General features: G+C 35.2%; 1 protein-coding gene and 2 long non-coding RNA genes across 7 annotated transcripts; 1 reads left to right on the top strand and 2 right to left on the bottom strand.

Annotated features, from left to right (window-relative positions):
* Window positions 1-1,261: 1,261 nt before the first annotated feature.
* On the bottom strand, window positions 1,262-3,235 carry LOC139195912 (uncharacterized). Its single transcript, XR_011580989.1, has 3 exons — window positions 2,526-3,235; window positions 2,143-2,212; window positions 1,262-1,585 (listed from the first exon to the last, which is right to left on the bottom strand). It is a non-coding gene; the product is annotated as an uncharacterized lncRNA (long non-coding RNA).
* A 1,712-nt stretch (window positions 3,236-4,947) lies between these two features.
* Window positions 4,948-12,301, bottom strand: LOC139196421 (DNA repair protein REV1-like). Of its 5 annotated transcripts, XR_011581321.1 has the most exons (7): window positions 12,197-12,301; window positions 9,280-9,424; window positions 8,876-8,991; window positions 8,571-8,639; window positions 8,323-8,491; window positions 7,926-8,205; window positions 4,948-7,244 (listed from the first exon to the last, which is right to left on the bottom strand). XR_011581321.1 is itself a non-coding variant. In XM_070822325.1 (3 exons), the coding sequence occupies exons 1-3, from the start codon at window positions 8,158-8,160 to the stop codon at window positions 6,960-6,962; spliced, it is 603 nt and encodes a 200-aa protein (XP_070678426.1). In that variant the 3' UTR covers window positions 4,948-6,959. The 5 variants fall into 5 exon arrangements, 1 of the variants encoding a protein (XP_070678426.1); XR_011581322.1 differs by having other exon boundaries at window positions 7,926-8,431; XR_011581319.1 differs by lacking the exons at window positions 8,323-8,491; window positions 8,571-8,639; window positions 8,876-8,991; window positions 9,280-9,424; window positions 12,197-12,301 and adding an exon at window positions 7,764-7,846 and having other exon boundaries at window positions 4,948-6,583; window positions 6,701-7,244; window positions 7,926-8,160.
* Window positions 9,419-15,256, top strand: LOC139196422 (uncharacterized). The gene is made up of 2 exons (XR_011581323.1): window positions 9,419-11,900; window positions 14,822-15,256. It is a non-coding gene; the product is annotated as an uncharacterized lncRNA (long non-coding RNA).
* Window positions 15,257-15,308: the final 52 nt, after the last annotated feature.

Consider the following 15,308-nt stretch of genomic DNA (forward strand, 5'->3'; position numbering starts at 1 on the left):
TGTGAAGGGTTTACATAAGTACATAGGTTCAAGCTCTCCTTTAGTGAGTACTAGTGAATGATTTAGTACAAATGATATTAGGAAATATTGTGAGAGAATGATCTCTATTTATAGAAGAGAGTTTCTAGTTTCATTCTGACATTGACATGTGTCGTATTGTGATTGGCTTCTGATATTGACACGTGTCGTGCTATGATTGGCTTCTGATGTCGACATGTGTCGCGCTGTGATTGGCCTCCTGGTTGGAGGGAAACTCTTCTGGGTCCTTGACGGTATAACGTTGACTGATGCTCAGTAGGTTCGGGATTGGTCAAGTATGGTACAAACACGCTCCAGTTTAGGTGTTGGAGAAGTGCCAACAAAAAGAAAACTTCAAAAACATATGATCAATGAACCAGCTCAAGTAAAGGCCAAAGGAAATGGGAAAAGAATGAAGTCTTCCAAAGAAAAGGCAAAGAAAAGGCAATGGGGAAAGCTAAGAAGTATAAGGCATGTGGAGGACTCGGGCACACCATAAGACAATGTCCGATATCAGAAGACGGGTAATAATTTATTTGATTTTAATTAGTATGTAAAATTCTTTTTTTTTTTAATTGACTTCTGCTTGGTCAATTATTGCATAAGATTGTAGTTCATGTATACTTATATATCAAGTGTATATTTCATAGATCAAGCATACACAATGCCGAAGCTTCTCATGACAGAACATGTGTACCAAGTGAAACACCACATATTGTTGGTATGCATGGTAAGTGTTTTATAGTAAAGTTACAATTATATATTACTTTGGCATAATAGCACTGATTTAGTTGGTTCTAATCCTACAATTCACTTCTATCTTCTTTGCCAGATCACTGATGTTGATTCTAAGTTCTACAATTCACTGCAGAGGGAGAGATGTTCTTAAAAGTACATTCTAATATTTTGGTGCCATGGTTCTTTTAGACAAATCTCAAGCTTCTTAGTATAATCACAAGAACTCAATAGATGTTGAACATTTGTTATTTATTTGGTGTATATCCCAATATAATAAGGAAATTCTCAAATTTGATTACTCGGTACTACTTACTTAAGTTAAAAAAAATTATCCTCAATTTTCTTGAGAAAGCATAAGATCAACGATAGCACCATTCATCAGAGGTGGCTAAAAGACATGACTTGGTTAAATTTGCAACTAAGCTAACAAAGACAAGACCTCTGTTTGTTCACCTAAAGAAAGAAAAAAGAAGACTTTGGAGCCAATTTAGAAAACTAAACTGAGTTGTTCAAGTACTAATTTAGTGAGATTGAGAATCAAATGACTAACAAATGATTTGAGATTGGAATCAAACCAATTTTTTTCATACTTACATAAATATTGCTTACATTCAATAAAAAGCTAGACAAGCTTTTTAGATTCATTGATAGATGATTACATTCACTATACATTACTCCAAATTAGTGCCTTTGCAACTTGTACTACTGCATTTGCAATTACATTCTCACTTGGTTGAATGGGCGCGTCTCTGTACAATTTGTCCTTTCTAACACTCCTACGGTATGAAGTAAACAGATCACACCAATACCATAACCAGCTGTTGCAAGACTGCATTTACAAAACATATCACAGTCAAACTTATGAAAAATTTTGTCTATAAATCTAAAACCACCTTTGTTTGTTCAATGTAAATAATCAAACCACCTTTCTCAAATACATAATTTGTCAATAACAATTAAACCAATTTATTATCAAGTTTCAACAAAATAAAGCAAACCCACATAACAATCAACCCAGATTCGCAATTCCTCAACATGATCCTATTATTATCCCAACTGCCAAACCGTCACCACTCAAGCATGAAAATAATCAATTTTTTCTACTTTAACAAGAAATTTACAAGCTAATCTAATAAGTACAAAAACCAAATTTGTTGGGTCTTTAATTTCACGCACTAAACGAAACGAAAACCAAAATTAAAAGATACCAAAGAAGTTGATTTCTTAAAATTATAACAGGATTCGAGTGCAACCAATTCGAAAAGCTGGGTAGGTCATCGACATTCTTCCCAAAAGGGTCGAACACAATATATAGTTATTAATTAATCATAAGAATCTGTTGGTTTGGAGACAAAAATTGAGCAGTGAAACGGAAGGGAAATTTACCTCGGGGCGATCCAAGGCGAAGATCTTGAACTCTTCAAACAGCAGCAGTCTTGGTTCTTGATCTTGAATCCTGTTTTTAATTATGGTGTGTAACAAATTTGTTTAGGTGTAATAGGATTATATAAACTTATTAATTTTTGTACAATTATATTAATTCTATGGCTCTAATAAAAGAGGTCCTCACAGGTCCTTAAAAAGAGGACCTTAAGAGAGCATTCCTGTATTCCTCAATTGGTACAATATCGAAATCATTCAAAGAAGTAGCCGATCACAAAAACATAAAAATAATAAAAAAAAATCAAGCATACGAATCGCATAGAGTCAGGAACATGTGTCAACACATACAATTGGAATAAAAAATTGAAATGGTCTCAATCCTCAACCTTTTCAAGTAGTTGGAAGTAGGCCAATCTTCTGCGGTCTGTTGCGGTTTCAGACTCTCAAGTCTCAACTCACTTACTGCTCAATTAGCGCATTACAATAGTCCACAGTCTCTCTCGTCTCTCTCGCACTATATAATGTGTGTGTGTATATATATATATGTGTGTGTTTTTGTTTTGTTTAATAAAAATGACATTTTACACTAACTTACATTAAAACACATAAAAGTTTGATTCAGAACGCAATAACTCGAAGAAGAAGAAGAACATAACCACCGAAATTATCCATAGGTGTGACTAAATAAGGCCCTTATCATAATAAGGGGCTATATAGCACAAATAGTTTTCACACTTCATTTTCTTTTTATACATACTCATATTTAGTTTTGACCATTTTATCGAATGAAATAAAAAAAAATTAATTAAAAGTTTAACAAATGTGCGCAGAAGAAGAAACAACTTATGTACAAACAATTTTTCCGCTATGTAGCTCGGTCTCTGCAATTTCCACTACCATCGCTGTAAACTATGAAAGTGCCAACTACCCTCAGGAATGCTGATTTAAAACAAGGAGGAGAGACAGCCGGAGAGGGAGAGCTGATGCAAGAAGAGAAGAGGGTTGGGTCGTTGGGGTCGCGGACTCGCAGAGGGTGGAGGGACATAGAAATGTGGGGTGGGGTTGGGGTTGAGGTTGAGGGAGATAGGGTTATGGGGAGGAGCTAGTAGTTGTGGCCCGGTGGGTGATGGACAGTGGTGGCCATGTGACGGAGTTAACCGAATAAAGTAAAGTAAGACATGAATAAAAAGTATAAGTGGTAAAGTGAGATAAAATAAACTGTAAAAGGTAAAGTGAGATTTTGTATATAGTACAAGTTTGTTTCATAGCTAAAAATAAACTAATATATATTATGGGAGAGGCGTACATGGTTTAGCCAAGTGGTTACAGTAATATGCTCCATTATTCAAGTTTGAATTATCATCTCCGTTGTTTAGATGTTAGTGTAACTACCCCATCGTTGGTCAAATAAAAAACATGGGGAGAGGTTGCAAGTAGTGAATTGTTAGGCCATCTTCAGCCGAAGGATTCAGAGAGTCAGAGGACCGAAAATAACCCGAAAACCGTCTTCAACCGAGAGCCATGCCAAAGGGCGAACCAGCCGACCCAAAGCAGCCAGCCAGCCGGCCCCAAGTCAGGCCACATGCTGACGTCATATTTGATTTTTCTTTTTTTCTTTTACAGATTTTTTTTTTTTGTACAAAATTTAAAAATTCTATTTTTTTTTCCTATAACTTCCTAAGTCATTAAATAACATTAAGTAATATGAAACAACATTAAATAATATTAAACAACATTAAACAACATTAAATAACATTAAGTAACATTAAACACCATAAAAAAATTTAACAACATGAAACTTAAACAACATTTTTAAAAACATTTAACAACATGAAAATTATTGACAATCCATAACATAAAATTATTGAGGTAATTTAATTTAAGTAACCATAGTAGTTCAATTAAAATAATAAATTATGTTTAGCCTTATGGCCCTTTGGCCCTTAGTTGGAGATGGTTTTTTTTTCACATGACTATATTTGGCCTATGCCCCTCTGGCCTCTCGGTTGGAGATGGTAAGAACTATGGCTTTGCATTGTTCATTAAAATATTAATTTCTTGGAGGGTCAGATGACTCTCTGGCCAGCTTTCGGTTGGAGATGGCCTTATGGTAGATTAAGACAATTCATCTTCAACTCATTATTATGGCAGAGGGTTCAAGCTCTCTCACTCTTTTTAGTCCAGCTTAGAGTTGTTATATCGTTTGTAATAAAAAAAATTACTAAAAAATCTATTGGAAGAAGCAATCGGATATAAGCTAGAACAAAAATTGAAAACTATATTGAAAAATAAAGACAATCAATACATAATTATACAACCACCATGGGATGATCCAATGGTTGGGGACAAATTCCAAGCTGTTTTCCACACATCATTTTCTAGCACTAGTGAATCACACAATAGTGGCAATGAGAAGCTGAAATGCCTCTATAAGTCTTCTCGTCTTCCAAAATGATGAACTGTCGTGGTAAAGCCACTAACTGATCCTTATTTATAAATAATAATAAAATATTATACATATTTGTACATAGCATCCGGAAGGTGATGTTTGATTTCCCCACTCCCATAAATATCAACCTCTGTCAACAAAACAGAAAATATTCCAACTTTATTGATGTTTAGGGTCGTTTCTGCTGTAAGCTTTGATTGTATTTGTAAGTGCCACGTGGGATGTTCCTATTATTTTTTCTTGACCAGATTTTCTTCTTCATGGGCCTTGTTATGGCAAGGTTTTAAGAGACCACTTTCTTTTCTTATTAATAAAGTTCAAGCTTTGTGATAAAAGAAAAATCAATCTAAAATGCAGGGTGGAGGGATTTAAGCTTCCGTGCATAGAAAAAAAAACATTTGCTCGTCAATATGACTACACTCATGTCTACATGTCTACTCAAGACTTTTATGAAAAAAAAATTAAGTATTAAGGTCAATACACGTTATTGACCAAATTGTAGATCCAGCGTACACCTAAATATTGCAATACCTAAAATCTTGTACTAAAAGCATGATCCACTCAAGAAAAGAGGCTATTAGCCTTACACCAATTAGGCCAAATATCACTTCTGGTCGCTCTAGTTTACTCCATGTTTGAATTTAGTCCTCCATATTTGACCTTGTAGTTTACCAAATTTTACAGTTCAAGGACGAGCCCCGCTTTCTGATCATTTTCTTGAAGGAACAATGACATGACACGGTACAAAAGTGATCCAATAAACTGTCATTCCCTGATGCTTGGCCATAAAATCTCAGGAGCCCCTTCATCATTTAAGTTCTGTTCAAGCTCATCTTGGAGTCCCTTTACTTTGCCTCTGCAAGTCTTTCACGAACTCAATTGCCCGAGGGAGGCGTAGCCCGTCTGAGAATCAAGATAGTGAGTAGGTACCAAACGAATTTGTGGTCCATCTAGCACTACTCTTCAATGTTACTGTATATGTCATTGTGTACCAAAATTGCCAATGCTAATCTGTCAGCCCTAAAATTAAGGCCAATTACCATTGTGCAGGGAAGGAAGGCCACTGGAGATAGATTGTTTCGTTAAGGTTCTTCCTTCTCCTCTCTTCCCAAAATCTCTGGACAGAGGCCCTTCATAATGTTTCATCACCGCAATCTCACATCATTAGCAAGGTCATTTGTTAATCAAGGAATCAATTAATACAAGTATCAATGCCGTAAACAATCCTCAGAAACATATTACTCAAGCTTCGAAGCAACAGGAATGCAATCTCAGACACCTGTATTGATGGAAAACGGATGTGAATACCTAACTACTGGGTGTCAAACTTATGATTACAAGGTAAACCTTCCTGAGAAATGGCAGGTTATGCTCCTTAGATGTTAAAATCAACATGAGGTGAAGTCAAATGACAAGAAGCACAACCTATGAGATCAAATCAAGACAGTGAAGAGGAAGAATGAGCAGAATACAGGAAAGATAAAAGCATGAAAATAGTGGACCATAATACTTAAAAGCAAAAACCCCATAAACCACGAGCTGAATGATAAGGAAAACCATAGCTCCGAAAATATTTAAACAGATTACAAATGGAGTCGGTCGTACCCAGTGCACAAGGCTCCAGCTTTACGCAGGGTTTGGGAGAGGTGAATGTCGGCTAGCCTTACCCCCATTTATGAAGAGGCTGCTCCCAATGATTACAAATGGAGTACATGAATAAATTAGTCGCGTAGCTCTTGTCAAATACAAGATAGTTCCTTTAGTTGGCTAGTCTTTTTTCTTTAGTCTGAAATGAGCTGTTCTTAGCCATAACTTCTAGCTCATGTCAGGTTGATGTCCTCAGAATACAGGAAAGATGTTATCTGTATGCAGATGCTACTGTCATAGGAATACAGACCTCGAGAATTTTGATTTTCAAAACATAACTACTCACCTGAAGGTAAGGAAACACATCGTTGTATACTTGTAAAAAATCATTTTGAATTCATTGTAAACCTGATAGAGTATATGAACTCCAATTAATTAAAAGTAACTAATTAGTTTTCAAAAACACAAAAGCAAGTAGAAAGCGGTCGCAAACAAACATAGATCTCAACTGGCATCCATATTTACCTTCTAAGAAGACGAAAACAAACATAGATCTCTTCAATATCTAAGTCAATCTTTAACCTAATATACCCCCTGAGAAGCTCAGAGAAGCTGTATACAGCTTCAATCCAGCTGTCAGAACTTGAATCCAGAGGATGTTGAGATTCCAAAATAGTATTTCGCAGAATGGTGATAAATAAACATTTAACACCATGCGCTGGATTTGAACTCATCAACCCACCCCAGGAGGACTTCCAACCAAAGTTTATGGTTCAAAGCAGGATCACTTGGTGCCCGAATGAACCTTGTCACTCAGACCTAACAATTCCGGCGGCTTTTCTGCAGGGGGGCCCAAGGAAGCACTTGAAGATATGTCATTTGTCCTGTGTGCAGGTTGCTGCCCAAGTATGTCAATTCTCAGTTCTTGAGGCAATTGTTGCAACACTGAGGTATCTACTTGACTTAAAGAAGACGGCATTATATCAGTGTTTCCAGGACCTGATGTAGAAACTTCCACATGGTACCCTCTTGCAGAAGAAGGAATTTCTTCCTTTTCTACTACTGTATGCTGCATCACATAAGGAGAAATACCAATTATATAACTGCAGAAGTCCAAAACGTGGATATATAATAAACAACTAGAACAAAAGATTCTCAATAACAACAACTTTTTTCTGAAATAAAAACATAGGCATCGAAACAAGAAGCGTAAGAACAAGAGACCAACTGAACCTTCAATTAACATTTGAAATAGAAGAGAAAAATGCAGAGATTCTTACATAACAAAAGTTCAAAATCCAACCACATAACTTGATTTAGGAATGCCAAAACAAGGCAGGAATGTAATCTAAACTTAACACTGCATCAAAAGTACAGCCATATCACCGTAAGATGTTATTACGGAAACTGAGCATCAGCTAGATTGCTTCTAAAAGAGAAAGTTAACTTATAGTTAATCTGAAAGTCCAGCAAAGAAGGTTTCTTTTACGTAATTCTGGAGAAAGATACTGGCTGAATATATGAATTGGCAAAATAGAACTGCAGAAGAAAGAGCAAAAGTCGGGAAAAAAAAATAATAATAATTTACCCTGATTTCTACTGCTGTTTGGTTTTTGGGGACCACATCATTAACGAGTGGTCTCTCACCCCCACTCCTTGCACCTAAGTAGACTAAGCCAACATGTCCATCAGGACTAGGTGAACTATAAAGGAGTCGGCAATGAATAGACAGTTATGGAAAAAACATTACCATGTGTTTGTTCATGTGGTACAGTAGCACTGGTATTTTCTTGTTTATTTTTGGAAACATAATCAACTAACTTCCCACCATAGATTCCATTTAGTTCCGTAAATAATTCTGGAGGAAGACTCAATAACTCCCAAATCAAGATGACATAGAGGTGGTGGTTCAGAAGCCTGATCCAGAGAAGGTTCTGCGCTGGACAGACTATTGCACATTGAAGTTTGAGTACCAAGTGAATCATTGTCCATCGGACCTGAAGCTCCACCACTCCTCCAATCCTCGTAATCTGTAAGATAATCCTCTGTGAAATTTGTACATTTTTTATTCACAAAAGTAGTTTTTCTACTAATAACAGAACAAAATGTGGAGAATAAACTGTAGCTGTAAAATAAATATATATCACCTACAGTAACATTCTCCCTAGCTATAGAATGAAGATTAGATTGCTTTTCTGTATTCCTTGAGGCTGATGTGAACCATGACCCACGACTTCAAAGATTTTGGGCCAAATCCTTCAAACTGAAGTCAAGAGAGAGGTCATGACGATAATAACAAATGGTCTAGGACACTTCCTGTAAAGCCAAAGACGCAACATATAAAATTTAAAGTTTGAAATGATTTAATTGAAAACAAATTGAATGCAACCTGCACCTTGCTTTGAAGTGTCTCTGCTCTCAAGCTTGGAAACTTGCAATCCAATACCGCGAATCTCCTTAACATCTGTGTACAAGCAATCAAAGGATTAAAATGAAGTTGCAAGTTACTTGTGCATAATATTATCGCCTACTAGTAGCTAAACTTGAATGAAAGAGTTTCCAACAGCAACGTAAAGTGACATCAACTTGAACATGCTATGTGGTTCAAAATAGGAACAGTATATCAAACTTATTTAATTAAATATCAATTTTGAATTTTCACAATTTTATCGATCTGAAAGTAACTAAAATAATACAAACCTCAAATTTTTTGTTTTGATGTTGGGTAGATTACTGCAAATGATATGTGTGACATGGTGTCTAGAAAAGTAATTCTCATATTTTCCACCACAGTTCAACATGTAGCCTTGCAGTTCCTGAAACAGATTATCATAAACACTTTAAAGAAAATCCATATGATAGTGACGAAACAACTCCTCTCCCTATCGTTGCCCAGAATCGTTGAGGAAAATCAATAGAAAAGGATAATCAAATTATACATTCTACATTACTAAGCTGCCACAAATGTTAATGTTACAAATGGAACATTAATGAACTTGGCGATTGAGTTTTCCTTTTCCAATCTTCCTCACATTTCGTGTAAATCATATCAGTTCTAAACTGCCAACAGAAAATCATAAGAAATCATAAGAAACCAAACAAACCTGATTGGAAGGAACTGTGTAGCCATCCACAAATACCGAAACCCCGTGAAATGTATCCTTTCCGGTATTTGAACCACTGTGTGAAGAAGCTGAAGCTTTCGTATCGAACTGATTATGAAGTTTTCTGTTATTCTCTACCATGTAACTGTAAGAACATGAGCATAAGTATGAATGTATGAACTTAGTTATTGATCTTGAGATTGAATGGGAAGTCTTATTGGGAATGGATTTTGTAATCCATATCACACTGGACTACTATTTAAGGGATTAGTTTTCTATAAGGATTCTAATAGGCGAATCCTTAGGGGATCTGGCAAAGATTATGTTGTGTATATATAGTGGCCTCTGCTCTCACAGTTGATATGCTCGATCATCGAACTAAGACCTATTATTAGTTAGAGCAAGCTGATTGCTGGAGAGATGAGAAGGTGCACTGCTTGTTTGTTGCAGAATTTGGAATTGCTGCTTCTTCAAGTTCGTCTGCAGGTAAGTTTCTTCTCTGTGCTACAGGCTCATGAATTGGGTTTGTGTTTTGATCACTGGGATTCATAATTACATGTTTTTGGTATATGTTTTTGGTATCAGTCTTGAAATCAAATGGTTCGAAAGCATAATAATAATAATAAAATTCCTTAAGTTGCGACCTTGAGGATTCGAAGTCGGGTTCTGGTATGTGATCTCCAGATAATGACAAAACATATTTAAACTATTACCATTGGCTTTTCTGCAAAACTATTGGTTGAGGCTGATTTCCCAATTTGGGGTTTTGATTAGCAACTTCATTGATCAAAACATGTTCTTGGTTTTGTGATTCTCTCAACTCTTAAATCAATTTTTTCAATTTGGATAATTATTTCCGCTGCGCTGTTCCAAATTGAAATCTGCAGGAGGTATGTTTAATAATTCGTATTGTTCTGTCAATGTTTGCTTTATATTTCAATGCATAGATTGGGTCAAGGTTTTCTGTTAAGTTTTTTTAATAAAAATTAAAATTACGATAACGAAACCCACGAAGAACTAATCCTATTGAAATTATCGAAAGTAATCTGGAGACCATGAATGAGACTGCAATTGCTTTATACCTTGCGAAATATATGTATGCATATCTGTCTTAGTGCAAGATTTAAAATCTGGGTTTTGTTTGATTTTGTCAAAATTTCAATAACAAAACATGAAGGTCTTAATTGAATGAACATAATTAGCATGTTGATATTTCTGATTAGAGCTTATAATCAAGGCTGTATGTTTCCATATATTCAAAAACGTTTTGTAGTTTTGGATGGTGGACTTATTGTAGAGGAAGTTTTGTTTGATGCTTTGGAAACAGTTTGGTTGTTTTAAGCTTATGATTAGTAAATCGTTTTAAGTCAATGTTATGTTGCTTTCCTATAAGATCGATTTATGTTTTGGTCTTTATGAAAAGTGGGAGCATATTATGTGATTGACTGTTTAATATTAGTTTATGTTATGAGTCATTTTGCAGTCTGGATGTGTGTGAACTTAGAATCAATACTGCATTTTGGTTGTGGTTTATGAATCTTTGTTTCCATTTTTTGGAGTGTAATAGAATGATGGTCATAACGATGGATTCTCAGGTGATGCTCTGTGGTCACTTCTTATAAATTGGAGAAGTTCATGTCTGAAACTGATTTCATGTTCTAGTGGGAGAAAATGTATGAATATGAACATGAGATTGGATGTTTTTGATAGTGAATGGTTAAGTCCAATTAGAATAAGAAAGCCTTATGAGAAGCTGTGAACAAATCCTTGTTTTTGAAGGATTCTGTTAAAACTATTTGAACTAATATGGCTTGGAAAACATAAGTTGTTTTCTATAACGATTGTAATAGGAAATCCTTGTCAAGTTATAAGAAGGATATGTATGTGTTTTGGATTCAATTTGATGCTTGAGAATCTTTGTGATTTGACTTGAGCAGTTGGTTGAATTCATATATTGGTAATTCTTTATATTGGAATGAATTATTAGTTGATAGTTTTACTATCTGTTGGACTTAATTGTTTCGAATTAAGTTAAGGAATAGTGGGAGTGGAAATTTAGGTCCACTGATGTCAGTTTGATCATAATATTATAAGTGCATATTGAACATAAGTAATCTGAGGGCATCAGTTACATATTGGTTGTGATTATAAGCTTTTGATTCTATGTTTTGAGATGTACAGATAGATTGTTTATGATGTTACTCAAAAGGCTTGGTGATCACCTTATTGTAAATCTTGATAGAACTAGTTTACTTGGTTCATACTTGCTCAAGTGGGAGAATGTAAGAATATGAGCATAAGTATGAATCTATGAACTTAGTTATTGGTCTTGAGATTGAATGGGAAGTCTTATTGGGAATGGATTTTTTAATCCATATCACACTAGACTACTATTTAAGGGATTAGTTTCCTATAAGGATTCTAATAGGGGAATCCTTAGGGGATCTGGCAAAGATTATGTTGTGTATATATAGTGGCCTCTGCTCTCATAATTGATATGCTTGATCATCGAACTAAGACCTATTATTAATTAGAGCAAACTGATTACTGGAGAGAGGAGAAGGTGCACTACTTGTTTGCTGCAGAATCTGGAATTGCTGCTTCTTCAAGTTCGTCTGCAGGTAAGTTTCTTCTCTGTGCCACAGGCTTATGAATTGGGTTTGTGTTTTGATCACTGTGATTCATAATTACATGTTTTTGGTATATGTTTATTCTAACAGTAACTGCACCCAATTTCACAAACACCAATCAGAATATAACTCCAAATCACTAACAAGTACACATATTCAAAAGTTGAATGCAAATCAAACAAAACTAGGTTTTATTGATCTCATCCAATTTCCAATGTTTCCAATTGCCGTAGCATTTCTTGACAAAAATTGAACAATGAACGAAAGAGGAAGAGAGAAGTACCTACCGAAATTGGAGAAAGGGGATTTTTTAAGGAGGAGCGAGAGGAAGAGAGAGAATTGGCGCCCCAAGAGACGCCTAGGGTTTTCTGGTTGGCCGTCGTCTGCCGGTTTTCTTGGAGTTACCTCTCTAAAAGTTGGAAGTGAAGCTCCGCTTGGAATTGGACAGCTGGCCTGACAAGCTGGCAGAGCGAGACGAATTCAAACTCATTTCTAAGGAGCAAGGAAGAAAAAATCGATAATATCGACGATATTTCGCCGATATTATCGGTTTTTCATGGTACCGATATTTTAATAGGTATCCAACAGGTTTTCGTCAAAATATCGCGATATTATCGATAATATCGCGATATTTCCGAAATTATCGCGACATTTTTGGAACTGTGCTACTCGGAGAAGAACACCGGAGCTTCTACAGCTCCGGCCGACTGTAAAACAGGACCCTCGACTCCGATCTAGGTATCAAAATGAAATAGAAGACGAGATGAAACACACAAAATCTAAAGCAGGTGTGATGGTGTGCGTGTGTGTATTTGGGTCTCGGACCCTCGGTGCAGAGAGAAAGGAGAGAGACGACGCCGACGAGGGAGGAGTAGAAGGCGATGTGGGAGAAGGATCGAGAGACCTTGGGTCTCTGTGCGTGTGTGTGGGAGATCTGTGTGTGTGTGGGAGAATGGAGAAAGGGGGAGAAGGGAGCTCAGAGAAAGAGAAGGATCGAGAGAGAATGAAATGAGAGATGGAGAGCCGTTCGGCTCGAGTGTCAAGGAATTGCAGATGGCCTTTTTCATTTTTCCACAATTAAAAAAAAAAAAACAAAAAACAAAGGAATGGACATAAAGAGCCGTTTGGCTACGGGTTTGATGCAAAGAAGAGATGGCTCGGCTCTGGGCTCGAGGCAGATGGATGCATAGCATCCAATGTGAGATCAAAACCGCAGCTAGGGTTTTATGGTGCACGTGTGTGCATGCATGTGAGTTGCAATTGGGCTGACATAAAGAAGCCTTTTTCATTTTTTTTTTAATTTTTATTTTATTTTTCTGTTAATTCATTCTCTGTTAGTTATTTTCTTTCATTTTTATTTTCATGTTTTACATAGTTTAGTTTATCTTAGTTCCAGTTTTTTTTTTTTTAGTTTGTTCTTTCTTTTCCACACCTTGAGGACAATGTGTGATTTAAGTTTGAGGGTGGGAAATAAGAAATTTTAGGTTTTTAATTTTTGTGTCAAGTTAAAAATTTTCGTTTTTAAGTTAATATCCATAGTTTATTTTAAGCGTTAGAATAAATGGACAAGGTGAAGGTTAATTCCATATTAAAGTCTTTTCTATTTATCGTCAATTAAACATTAATTCACGAATTATACTTTGAAAATTTGCATTATATATAAATGATTATGGTGTGTTTAAACTTCTTTCATTAATTACTACATATTTTCTACACTCACAATGTTTGTCAGCTCGCTATATGATCAACTTGATAATGTTAAATCCATCATGCAATGCATTTCCTTCCAATTTTTTGTGATAAACTAATAGATAATTGACTAAATAAACATCCTGCAAAGTTTCAATAAAAATTTCCAAGTTTTTCTTACTATTTCCGTGGTTTCCATATAATTTTTATCGATATCGATATTATCTCAATATTTCCATCGATATTTCCGTGTTTTCGGACTACCGATACTTCCGATATTACCGATATTTTCTTCCTTGCTAAGGAGGAAAGAGTACTGGAGAAGCTGTTAGAATTTCTCATTCAAATGAAGCAGCCTGTTTTCCGGTTTTTCTTCTTTTTAATTTCGAAAAGGAATTTTCACACTTTTTAGTCACCCTACCCAAACCTGTTTAAATCTGATCGTTGATTTATTTTAATTTATCCAGTTTGATGGTCATAAATAAAGAAGGTGTGTGAAAATCTCCTCACTTAATTTTTTGGAGTTCTTTATTTTATTTTTTATTTGTTTTGATCAAAGAGTCCCTTTTTTAAGGATCACTAATAGTATTCTAATTTTTTTTTATTGTATCTAGTAATTTAACATTAGGAGGAAGGATGACACAACGCATTGATAAATTTTTGTGTGCATAAAAAATATTGACACAATGACACACATAGTGAGACCGTTCAAGCTGTTATAATATTGATGGACCACAAGATTGATATGTCCTATTGTATATTAATAAAAAAAATTCATGTTATAATTTGAGTGAAATAATCACACTATTTGATGTATTGTAAGTCCACCTAAATGTTACTTAATAGACATGAAACTGTTAACACAATATGAGTATTGACAGAAAATGCAACAAAATATGGTCCACATACTAGAGGCTTGTTTAATTTGAAAACGTTTGTGGAAACGCTTATATGTCAATACACTTTTTTTTTTAAAGAAATTTTATTAAAAGAACAATAAATTTTTATTAAAATTCTAATGCTTGCAAGAAAAACACTTCTTACTATTTTTTTAATTCATAAGCATATTGAAGATTTATGGTTACTTGAAAATACTGATTCAAGTCAAATTGGGATATTTTGGACATTAGGCAAAGTAATCACGGTTCTAGGAGGATTGGAGATCTTATTTGGGATTTTCTCCTGTATACTCTCAACTCTAATACGGATTGTTTTTCCTACAGGGACTTTGAACAACTATTATATATACCCTAGCTTGGGTATAAGCCAAGAAGGATTCATCTCTTTCCAGAGGAAACCAAGGCGGTCAAACAAGCAACACATTTAAGGGACAGATCAGAGCATCTATCTCCTACAATCTTTCTCACTCAGAACGAGGGCTGAGCATTTAAAAAAGGAAACCTGCTAAACCACTTGAACCATCCTGACGACTTGGTTTTGTTTGTTGTTTTTTTTTTTCGGTGGTTAAATTGAAACGCACCGACCCTTTTTGGTTTGGCAATCGATTCTAAAATTCTTAAGGTGCGATTAACCAAACCGAACTACATATATTGAATTTTATTTTTTAATCATAATTAATACGTGTAATAATACAAATGGTTATATATTTACAAGTTACCGTGTTTCTAATACATGAAAACACAACTTTATTAGTTTAAGAGTCCTTTTGGAAAAGAATAGGAATGACCATTTGGAGAAGGCAGCAACTGC

Source organism: Malus domestica, chromosome 05 (assembly GCF_042453785.1).
Source record: "Malus domestica chromosome 05, GDT2T_hap1".
NCBI lineage: Eukaryota > Viridiplantae > Streptophyta > Magnoliopsida > Rosales > Rosaceae > Malus > Malus domestica.

What these genes read in the sequence shown, in the direction of transcription:
- LOC139196421 (XM_070822325.1), bottom strand. Translation starts at nt 8,160, where the DNA reads ATGATTCACTTGGTACTCAAACTTCAATGTGCAATAGTCTGTCCAGCG. An exon ending in ACCACATGAACAAACACATG is followed by an intron (nt 7,847 to 7,925) that starts GTAATGTTTTTT and finishes ATGTTGGCTTAG; the next exon opens with TCTACTTAGGTGCAAGGAGT. An exon ending in AAACAGCAGTAGAAATCAGG is followed by an intron (nt 7,245 to 7,763) that starts GTAAATTATTAT and finishes TATGTGATGCAG; the next exon opens with CATACAGTAGTAGAAAAGGA.